General features: G+C 33.6%; 2 protein-coding genes across 2 annotated transcripts in view; both read left to right on the forward strand.

The window, feature by feature from the left end:
* LOC106158688 (uncharacterized) overlaps positions 1-8,887 on the forward strand; it is a 65,230-nt gene extending 56,343 nt beyond the window's left edge. Inside the window, exons 4-12 of the mRNA XM_087017422.1 lie at positions 275-364; positions 2,097-2,417; positions 2,550-5,862; positions 6,233-6,350; positions 6,869-6,959; positions 7,412-7,487; positions 7,804-7,901; positions 8,018-8,111; positions 8,716-8,887. Coding sequence (XP_086873548.1) covers positions 275-364 — 90 coding nt within the window. The 3' untranslated portion in view covers positions 2,097-2,417; positions 2,550-5,862; positions 6,233-6,350; ... (3 more) ...; positions 8,018-8,111; positions 8,716-8,887. The remainder of the gene's footprint in view (positions 1-274; positions 365-2,096; positions 2,418-2,549; positions 5,863-6,232; positions 6,351-6,868; positions 6,960-7,411; positions 7,488-7,803; positions 7,902-8,017; positions 8,112-8,715) is intronic.
* Positions 8,888-9,133: 246 nt separating this feature from the next.
* LOC106175112 (uncharacterized) lies at positions 9,134-11,344 on the forward strand. The gene is made up of 4 exons (XM_013556951.3): positions 9,134-9,481; positions 9,583-9,648; positions 10,124-10,325; positions 10,542-11,344. Exons 1-4 carry the CDS (start codon positions 9,404-9,406, stop codon positions 10,778-10,780), a joined length of 585 nt encoding a protein of 194 aa, XP_013412405.1. The 5' UTR covers positions 9,134-9,403; the 3' UTR covers positions 10,781-11,344.
* The last annotated feature ends 562 nt before the right edge of the window (positions 11,345-11,906 follow it).

The raw sequence follows: 11,906 nt of genomic DNA on the forward strand, positions 1-11,906 counted from the left end.
AGATCTAAGTAGTTTGTTTTTAGAGGGAAGATAAGTCTACTCCATTAAAAGACGAATGCTGTCTGAAATCGTTTTTTTTTTTTGTTTGTTTTTTTTTTTTTTTTTTTTGCATATTGCCATTCGCTTGTGTAAAAATATCAGGAGTAAATTCGTTGAATTAGCGTGATAGAATGGCCTTTGATTACAATTTATAATAACAGAGAGATGATAAAAACCTAAATAGATTTTCCTTCACTAATTTTTGATAATGAAACATAATATCATTTTTTGTTAGGAGCGAGAAAAATTAAGGCAGGTAATAAGAAGGCCATCCAGAAAGGGACCACCCAGAGCAAGGAGACAAATGAAGTTCAGAAAAACCTAAGTAATTATGATTTTGAACAATCTTTGATCAATAGCACTTTGGGCCTGTCGACCTAAGATGGACCACTTCATCGCTTAAACCCCATTTCAGAGGTTCAAAGGTGTGACCACAGATATTACATTGTTGTGTTTTACCATTATAATACTGCTAACACTTACCTGGACTGTCTTGTTGATATCTAAGGGCCGCTTTTGCTGGGATTTATCAACAAATGTTTCACTGTGGGTGTTTTTCCAAAAAAGGTTTAAATCTGCAATAATTCGCCCACTACTCAAAAAGGACAAACTTGACACAGATCTTTTGGTAAACTATCGTCCTGTTTCCAATTTGTCATTTTTATCTAAGGTAGTAGAGAGGGTTATATCAGTTAGACTATTTAAGCATTTAGAAGCAAACAATATTGTTGAGGAAATGCAATCAGCCTACAAATTCAATCATAGCACTGAATCTGCAATTTTGAGAATTAAAGATGATTTATTAGGTGGCGTTGACAAACATTCTGCTATGTTATTGGTACTGTTAGATTTTTTCTGCTGCCTTTGACACAGTAGACCATAATATTTCATTGACATTTCTAGAGCAGAATGTAGGAGTTAGAGATAAGGCCACAGATCTTTTATGATCCTATGCAACATCCATGATCCAGCATTGTCTGTGAACACCATTGCTGACAGCAGATCAGATCTCAGAGGTTGGCTCATTTCAAATAAATTGAAGATAAATGATGGAAAAACAGAATTTTTAGTCATTACTCAACCCCATAAAAAGGGCCTTGCTCACAACCTGCAGCTTAAAATTGGAGCTAGTATGGCATTAACCCCCCCCCCCCCCCCCCCCCCCCCATGTAAAAAGTTTAGGAATATACTTTGATTCTACACTTTCAATGGACAAACAGATCTCCAACATTACAAGGTCTTGTTTATTCAACATTCGGTATATTGGCACCATAAGGAAATATCTGAATTAATCATCTGCTGCTACTGTTATATTGGTAACTTCCAGGTTGGACCATTGCAATTCTGTATTATATGGATGTCCAGATGATAAGATTAAAAGATTACAACGCATCCAGAATATATCAGCACGGTTTTAAATGTTACACCCTAGGGAATGCCATATCACTCCAATTTTAAAGTAGTTACACTGGTTACCAGTTAGGGCCAGAATTTTATTTAAGGTTTTAGTTCTTACACGTGCTGCTTTTTATAACCTAGCTCCACCATATATAATTGATCTGGTCAAACTTTATAGTCCTCAAAGATCCCTGAGGAGTCTGGTGACAAACTTGTACTGAAAGTTCCCAAGTCAAAGTTAAAAACATATGGTGACATATCATCTTGTGTAGCTGCACCGGTAGAATGGAATAAGTTAACAATTTTATTAGACAAATAGAATTACAAGAATCTTTTAAAAAGGAATTGAAATCTCACATTTTAAGACATTTTATTTGTGATTTTTTTTAAATTATACATGAAAGAAAACTTGAATTTTTTTTAATTTTTTTTAAATTACTTTTTATTACAATTTAGTTTAGCTCTGATTTATATTATATATATATATATATTTATATATATATATATATATATATATATATATATATATATATATATACGTATAGATATCTTAATCATTTTTATCTTTGTATTTTATGTTGTACAGTCTATTGAACATTTTATGGATTTTAGACTCGAAATAAATATATAATTATAATTATTATTATAATTTACTTCAGATGACCCAACACCAACACAAATAGACATGTCACGATGGACAACCTCTAAGAACTCTGCGGGGTAGTACTTCCAGACCACTTTCGAGTGTGTCTGCGAAGATTTATTTTCAGATTTCTTTCATCTGACGTGGTGATTCTCCAACCCAACATTTCCTTAGCAGAGACACTAAATAATCCAACCTTTTGGCCAACCGGTATAATGATAGGTAGTTATCTACACGAATCCAAAGCACAACCAAAACTACTGAAAAAATTCTTCCTCGTCAGCTTTCCTTCTGTCACACGCATGCAGTCTACAAACGGGTTTTGGATTTTATAAAGGTGAGAATGCATTAGTTCTGTGTCCTATTTTAATTTAGTCAATAAGTATAAAGCGCACTACCTGTGATTTCATTTTTCATTGCCCCCTGTAATAAAACCTTTTTAAGGGCATTAAACATTCCTTTATGTTAGGAACAAGATGATTCGAGACAGCAAAACTGGATAAATCAAGAATTTGCAAGTGAACCAAGAGGAAACATAAAAAGGAGACACTTAATCATGATCTTATTCGATGGTCACTACATCCTTGAACAGCCGACCTGAGATGTCTGTTTTTTCCAAGCACATTTTTTCGTTGACCACTGCCAGCCCGACTACACCTTAGTAGCCAATACACTCCATGCTATAGCATATGCAGGTGCCTTCTGTTGACCAGAGGCAGAAAATTGGGACGATACTTGTTACCAGCTGTTCTCAAAACCCTCGCTTTCACCTGAGAACAGTACCATTGTCCAGCTATTGGCTGATGTCCATACCAGAGTTCCGGTATACTATCTGACTCGACGGAGACGATTCCTGCCAGTGATCACTGATCTCCAAATAGAAACCCTGCCAAAATAACGGCTGGTGTGCAGAAGTCTATTCATGGTTAGCTCAGAAACACGCTTTGTCCTGTTCTTGTAAAATGTGCTGTCAACTTCCTTAATGTCATGAAACGTTTTCTACGTGTTAGCATTATCTATTCGCTCTTCTCTATGTTTGGTTTCCTTTACCCAGGCAATCTTGCCCATGTGCCTGTTTGGTTATGATGTTTTTAACCCTCTCATAGGTTCTCAACGGACAACCCAACCTTCTGGCAATTTGACGGGTCAAAACTCCTATCTATAGCAACCCCTAGATAAACAAAATATATCCCCTCTCACATAGGAGCCGCATATTAAAAACGTTGGTGTTGGAGTATTTCAATGGTTACGCTAGGTACCTCAATGTTCTGTTACTCATATTCCCAACTGACATATATACTGACAAATACCGACTGCTTTGTTTTTATGTAATAGAAAAATTAAAACTATGGGTACCCTTGTAGCAATGTACATAATTTCGGTAGGGGTGCCTTTTTTACAATGGGAGTAAACAATCTTCAAAAGATGAGGATGATGCACATTAAGATATATATAGCTAGAATAGGTTGTCTTCACCGGTCATAAGCGTGGCCCATGCTGTGTAGTTTTTCCATGTGTATATACTACCTATATATTGTACAGTAGCTAATTTTGAAAATATCTCAATGTTTATCATGACACAGTGCTTTGTAAATATCAGTTGCATGTAAAACAATTTTCCATTTAAGCTGATGTAAATATCTTCCAAAGCTATATCATGTTAATAATGCCATTTATCAGTAAAGGTTTTTTTACATTGCTGCCGTGAAGATATGCTATGAATATCACTACAATAACGGTATTTATATATCTATGTATGTTTGTATGTTCACAGATAAATTAAGCGTGAATAATGCCTGCTTTCCATAATGTACATATAGTAGATCTTACATCATTATATTTAACTGGCCGGAAGTTGCACGATATTCAGGTTACGGACTTTCAAACATATAAATATTGTTGTGTGTATTTTGTCAGTCTTTGCCTTTTTTCCAAATACAGCATGGGTGCAATAATACAGTTTTGTTGGAGAGCCTCTCGAATTACGAAGAGCTTTTCGACTCGTAACTTGTTTGAAACTTGGAGGTCACACTGTAAAGATTTATTTAAGTATGTACATAAGTTTTGATATATGAAACATGGCTCATAAATGCGCATCCTTCATTTACTTTATAGAACAAGGTGTACAATTGGACTTACAGAGGGCCGAGAGAGATGTTACTTTAGAGATATTCAGAGGTAAATACATTTGCCAGAATACACTATATATACATGTGCATGTGTACATATCTGTACAACAGCACAGTGACAGTAAAGATATCATGATGCTTGTGTTGTACATTAATCATTGTAAAATGTAGCACAGGCTGATTTGTCCGACTGTTCAAATGTGTGCATAGTTTACAAGATGGTTTTAATATGGAAATGAGGAAAGTAAGATATATATCTTAGTGTTGGTATAACTTACAATCAAAATAAGTAAAAACTAATCCAGACCGAGATGAAAAATGAAAAATGAAACAATGTACTTACAGGTATGTACATATTTGAGTTCTTGTAAAGCTCTGTAGAGCCTGACCGTTCACTTGCCTTTTAATGGTTAAGGCGGAAGGGAGGGTGGAGAGAAAGATGAAGATGTATAACTAATTTTATCTTATTTTTTATGTTGGGGTTGTCGAATTATACACTGGTCTACAACATGTAGGGTGTTTAAAACTTAGGCTTAATCCATCCTTCCATGTTTAACTTATGCCTGGATCCTATATGAAACCCACTGACAGCAAAAAAGGACTCATACTGAGTCTTTTAGCGACTCCAGCAGCGGGTCCTAAATCAAGTCCCTTTGAGGATTTCTCCGAGTCCTTTAATGTTAAAGAGACTCCAGCTAGCTAGAGTCCCTTGGAGACTCAACTGGAATCAAGGGACTCAAGACGATTGAGTCTTTTAAAGGACTCAAAAGATTCTTTAAAGGGGCTCTAGCTATGAATTTTAGTCCTTTCAGAGCCTCCAGATGAGGCTTCTGGGAGAATCGTTTTAGTCTAGTGAAGACATTTAAAGACTCATCTGGTCCTATTTTAAAGGGGAATTTTTCATTGAAATTGTGTTTTCAGCCTTTTGTAAAATGATACAACACTTTAAGCAAAACAGTGACAGTTTGAAATGAGTTGTTGCAAAAAATAAACTAAATCGTTTTTGATTAATATTTCTATTTGCAGTAAAAACAGCAAGTTAACAAATCCTCTTTTATAAAAAGCATGCAATAGCCATGGAATCCAATACCTCGATCAAGATACAGACAAATCCTAAATGATAAACATGAATGTATTGCATTAACAAATGGTCATGAACACAGAACTCTTCTTGGAAAACTTAACTGGACCAGTTGTCCCAAAATCTGGGACGACCTTTAGTTGAATTTCTTAACTAATCTAGCCACTAAGCCACCGAAACATGTTAACAAAATAACTGCTTTCTTAAAATATTTCCATATGTTATGGAATCCCAGGAGGGCCAAGTGAAATTAAAAAATAAAAAATAAAATTGAAAAAAAAAATTTTTTAAACTTTAAATGAAAAAAGAAAATTGCAAGATCGCGCGAAATCTTGCGAGATCGCGCGTAATCCTGCTTGGCCACGTGAAATCCCGCGATACCGAGCAAATTTTATTTCAAGAGAAAATCAAGAAAAAGAGAAAAAAAATCACGATATCTCACGAGAAATTGCGAGAATAGAAACATGGCGGAAGAAGCCACGATGTGTTTAAAATGCCAACATTGCACGGACTATGAACAACAGGCTCACATTCCCATTTGTAAATCATGCGGATGTGATAATATATTGCACGTAAGTTGTTTTCTCTTTATTCTTTATGCAGATGATAGTGTGACGTATAGTATTTATTAGTGTATCAAGGGCGATCAGTGTCCTCTTGAGTCTTATTTCTTTACTATTACTAGTATTAGAATGTACTAGGGGCAATATAAGAAGATAGCGACACCGGTTAAATAAATATGTCGCTTTCCTGACACAGTGACACTGACTGGTTATGCAAACGTCTTCATTAGGCATTTAACTTATTTTACATACATGTTCATAAATTTACAGTATTTTTATTAGACTTCCTCGAGACAATTATTAAACCACACGTGTACAGTTCCCGTTAAGGATAGGAAGGTTGAAAGTAATGCTTTTCATTTGTAATTTACGTTTGTAGAGTGTCGTCGGTGCTTGTAACAAAAGGCAATGTCAATGTCCAGGATACCGAAAAATTAGTACCATCAGACATTGTGTCAACTGTGGGCACTTGCCCATGGATCACAACTTCAAATTTGGTGAGCAAATTCAGTGTTTGACTTTTTTCAACATGGATCTACCAAGTTATTTGTGTTAAAATACAATAAGAATTGAAATAGTTTCATATATGATATTAATTGAAATATTTTTAATTCTTGGTCTTCAATTTGTCAATTCAAATAATAGTTATTTTGTGAGAGCATGAAACAGAAGTTGATTTAAGAAAATATAAAATATAAATCATAAAATTGAATTAGGTGGATTTAGCCTGTATAATTCACCTTTTATGTTGAGGCACACATCTCCAGTGTTATTATCAAAGCTTTTCTTTGGGCTACAAATTATGAAATATCACTGTAAAAGACTGTTATTTATATGTAATTGGCACTCGAGGAGAAATCTCAGGAAAAAATTAACATCCATTTTGTAATAAACAAAAGAGCATACTAAATGAAATTGCCTTATAATGTGTGTTTGTGTGTTTAATTGTATCTCTTATAAGTCTATAGTCTCTCATTGCTTCATGTAAAAAATTCATTTTATTTTTGAATTTCAGATTTAAAGGTTTTCCTCAACAATCTAGTGGAACGTAATAAAAGCAATGCTTTGATATTAGAATACTTAAAGGACTTTGGTATTACCTGAAGGTAAATATTTTTGTGTATAATTCTTTGTGGCAACAAATGCTTATTTATAATTGCTTTTTTGTAGAGAAATCTTTGTGTCAATCAATGTCATGTTTAATTCTTATTGTTAGTGAAGCTCATTGCTTATCGCCCACGTCAAGTCTTTTTCTTGGTGACAAACTTAACTATTAATTGGACAGCTGCTGACATCACTGGATAGGTTTTTTTTTTAATGATGGCTTGGACTCCTGGCATTTTTGTTGAAAATTACAAGTGGTGATTTTAAATGGCATGAATCCCCAGAAAAGTCTTGGCCCGTGTTATCATTTTCATATAGATTTCCATAAAAATCTGCAAAATCCTATTGCATGAAGGGTGAACTTTAAAGTTGTCAGCTCACTGAATATCTTAAAGGGGGTAATAAGTTCAGAAAGAATCTAATTATTATTAATTATTTTGTTTTTCACTTTCAGTGAAAGAACCCTCAAGAGAAGGTTAAATGTTCTTGAAATCAAGCGACATGAACATGTCCCTGTCCAAGAACTAAGGGTAAGCGATAATTTTGATGCTGCCTACCTGAACTTTGAATCAATCTGTATGTTGAAATAATATCTGTAGTATTTTGATCACTCAAGTCTTAGAATAGAGGAGATGGCATAAATACACTAACCAACCAGTACAGTACTAGTATATAGATATGTCTGATAGAAAGTCTGTTACAATCCAAAACTTAATTATCCCCCTTGTACAAATAAAATAAAAATATTGACATCTTACAGTGATTTATATTTCCAATCATAATTTAGTAAGGTTATATACATAATAAATGGTCATTTTAATGTGTGAATCATAACTTTTTATGTAGGATATTATTCAACAAGAAGTCGTTGTTTGTGGGGGACTGGCAGGTGTAAGGCGAATATATGATCAGTGTCGCCAGAAATATCACAAGAAAGTAAAAAGGTTAGTAAAGTAAAGGATTAATTTTTGCAATTAAGCAGTTAATTAAAAAATGAAAGTAATAATCTATATTTGTTGCACTTCTATTAAATTATATTATTCTGTTACTCTATCCTAAGAATTGATGTGCAAGAGATATTGCGTGAAATTGATGCTGAAGGTCAGAAACTAAGGATACGAAGTGCTTTAAATTGAAGAGTTTTTAAATCACAGGTAAATATTATTTTTATGTATAGACACAGAGACCTATCTGTCTTGATCATTTAAGCTATGCACTTTCAGCGATAACACAATATGTGGAAAACTATTTAGTCTTAAACCCTTTTCTGGTCACAAAAATTTGCCAAGTCATCATACTGTCAGTTTCAACTAACTTAAGATTATAGAAAGATAATTGTATTGTAGAACTTACATAATGGCTATGTGATAACATCTCAAACAATTATGGTAGAGTGTTGCATTGCAGTGGTTATGCAGTGGTAAACTAGCCAATCATATTTATTGGACTTGTAGCATTGGGTCATTTGCATAACTGGTACTATAATAAAGAGCTGCACAGGTAGTGCAGTAGTTAGTTATTGTTCACTTGTGTTAGAGTTACTTACTTCAGGTGTCCAGGTAGACTTCAGCAGATATTATTAGTTTGTAAAAATACCAAAATATTCAGTGTGCTACAGTATGATGGAGCCACTTATCAGTAAAAGTTGTTTGATTTGTTCATTTGAGGAATGTATCAGTCAGATTGTTCACATGTATATTCCTTCAAAATGACATTTAATTTTGTTTTCATGTGATAATATCAACTATTTCTTTTCAGGGACCAAATTGGATTTGGTCTTTGGATGGTAATGACAAGTTGCAGTTCTTCCATATTTACATACATGGATGCATTGATACCTTTTCACGCAAGATTTTGTGGTTACATGCCAACACTACAAATAAGGATTCTAAAGTAGTGGCTAAATATTTCTTTGACACTGTGAAGACTTTAAAAGGTAAGAATCATTTAATCCTTAGTTAAAGTGGTAACCACTACAGAATAATCTTGCTTTCAACATTTTCAATGCTTTTCCATATTTCTGATATTATTAATTCCAAAATCCTGAGTTTATATAATTGATTTTACCCTACTGAGAACTGTCCACATACTCACACATGGCACCACAAAACCAACCCAGCAGGCAAACGGCATTGCTTCTACGTTGATCCACCAAAATTGAATGACTGCAGACACTGTGCAGATACATGTATATAATGTACTGTTTTAAGTAAAAGCCAATTTGAAAAACTCTATCCCTTATCCAACAACACACTACCGGGTTTAAAAGAGTTTACTAGTATTATCCATTTCTGATTTTGCCATTGTAACATACTAGTTTGGGGTATATTTCAACACTGTGGTCTTCTTAAACATCTGTGCTAATAGTTACCGTTTTTTAATAGTCTACCCTAATAGAACTAGAAGTGACCCAGGGACAGAGAATGTAGACTTAATTGAATGCCAAATGTTCCTAAGAAGAAATAGCAGTGATCAGCATGCTTTCTCCAATAGTGACATCATGGGGCCTTCACCACTGAACCAGGTATGTAAATTTCTTATTATATTTACCCATTTGTCACAAGGATGTCTATTAAAGCCTGTAGTTCGATCACGCACTATTCTGATGTCATGCATTTATTTCAGAAAATAGAGTGTTCCTGGTCAACTTTCCTAAAGAGAGTTTTAATCCGTTGGCAGGAAGAATTAATGGTAAGTTGATTTCTTTTTGGTAGTTTCTGCTTTTCCCAGTCATTTAACTCCCATATATTCTAGGATTCATTAGGATAATGGAGAGTTTCTTAAACATCCCACTAACAACATGTTTACGACAAAATATATTTTTGATGATAAACTGGTTATTATAAGTAAGAAAAGGCATTTCCATTACTCATGGATAAAATGGTTTATATTATTAAAGACTATTTAAAGACTATTTAGTTCAGAAACTCCCAAACAGTATTTCTTCCAAAATGTGCACAAATTAAAAAAATAGGTAGGGCATACTTATTATGATTAAGAAATGTTTCCTTATATGATGATAATAGTACCTTAACAGTGATTTACAAAATAAATAAATAAATAAATAAATAATAATAGTAAATATCATGGTTTATTTGTCAAATTAGTTTCTAGTTATGTAATATCATAGAATAACTGATAAATTCACAAGTATTATACTTTTCAGGGTTTGCACAGAGATGGTTGGTATGACAGACACAGTTGCATTGACAAGTGGTGCATGGTATTTGTTTACTTGCCTCTGATACAACATGATATAGGTGCATTTCAACTGTGGTGGAACAACCACAAAATAAGACACCAAAGGCAGGTGTGGTTACCCATTGGTGCTGCTCCAAATGACATTTATGCATTTCCACATTTATATGGTAAATTTGGCAATTTCAGTTACATGTTTAGCATATAAAAGATTGAAATATTTAAAACTTAAAACATTTTTGTAATAATCAATCTTTTACTTTAAATATGAACATGTAGTCAATTTAACACATCACCATGTTCTTGTGGCATTGGCTATGTGACTAAATGGAACAACTGGCTTAAGGTATATCAACCTACATATTTTATGCAATATATATTTGCAGGCGGTCACCAGTGTGGATTCACTGTCAGTGATAGAGATTTGGCAGAAGTTGCACGAGAAAAAACACTGAACTATGAACAATCTGCTCGTGTTCCACAGGACTTCTATAATGAAGCAACTAACTTCACTGCCACTAACCACTTGACATTAGAAATATCCACTGCAGAGGAGTGTTATATTCAACTAAGGAGACACTTCATGCTAGAAAGATCTGCACTACAGTCATCTATATATGTGTAAAATGTAATATTAATGTTTCTGCACCAACCTGCAAATTCTAAATTGCTGTACAGGAAAAAAGAAAATAAAGAATCACAAAAGAGGTTATTTTCCTCTTTTTGATACATTAATACAATGCGCAACAGGCTACACAACCCATTTTTATGAAACCACAAGTTCTGTAAGACTAAAAGGTAAATTGGTTTTCCCTTGATGGTGTTATCTCTTTATGTGCATGGTGATGCTCAATAAACTTGACTATACATATAATTCAAAGTCTCTATCCCAGCATAGCTATCAAAACTACAAAAAAAAAAAAGAATAAAAATGCACAAAGTAGGTAACTGTCAATACTGATGCAAAATACAGTATGCTTAACAGAAAGTCGATAGCATTGCAGGTATATGTCCGTTAGGAATATGTTACTAGCAGACCCATGTCAGTTTAAATTCACAGTTAAAATATGCCAGCAAGAGAAATATGAACATTCAAATAAAAATGCATAAATTTCAGGAAAAAAAAAACAATCAAGCTGGGTTCCCAATTTGATCTGTGCTTAAGGATTATTATTGGATTTTCAAACTCATATGTCACTGTTTTTTCTTTATAATGTTACTATTGGCAGTGCACATTTTTTTTTTTTTTTTTTTTTTTTTTTTTTTTTTTTTTTTTTTTGCCAAATCTGATACAATTTTACGTAATGATACAACCTTGAACTGTCTATCATAATAGTATAATGTATAAAAGGTCACTGCCATTTGACTTCATGCCTTTGGGGGTTAAATCCCTCAATAAATGCCAATATTTAAAAAGTATAGAACGCACATAGAAGGCAGTCAAACTGGTGCAAGTCTAGGTACAATTCAGACCAAGAACCCTTTCAGTAGGTTTGAGAGCCACGAGTAGCATGACTTTAATGGCCATTAAGGTGAGAGTGACCAAAATTTATTTTCCCTCACTTTTGATGCTATATTACATAATGCTTAAGAGCATAATCACCACCAATTCTTTATTATGCAATGCAGTTAAAATGGTATTTATAAAAAAATTAATTAGCAAAGGTATTCGGGCCCATGATATTTGAAAATTTCACTATGTACACAAGTGAGAACTATAACTAATGAGTTTACTTCCATTTTCAACAATT

This window comes from Lingula anatina, chromosome 7 (genome assembly GCF_051362555.1).
Source record: "Lingula anatina isolate TDL-2025a chromosome 7, LinAna3.0, whole genome shotgun sequence".
Classification (NCBI taxonomy): domain Eukaryota; kingdom Metazoa; phylum Brachiopoda; class Lingulata; order Lingulida; family Lingulidae; genus Lingula; species Lingula anatina.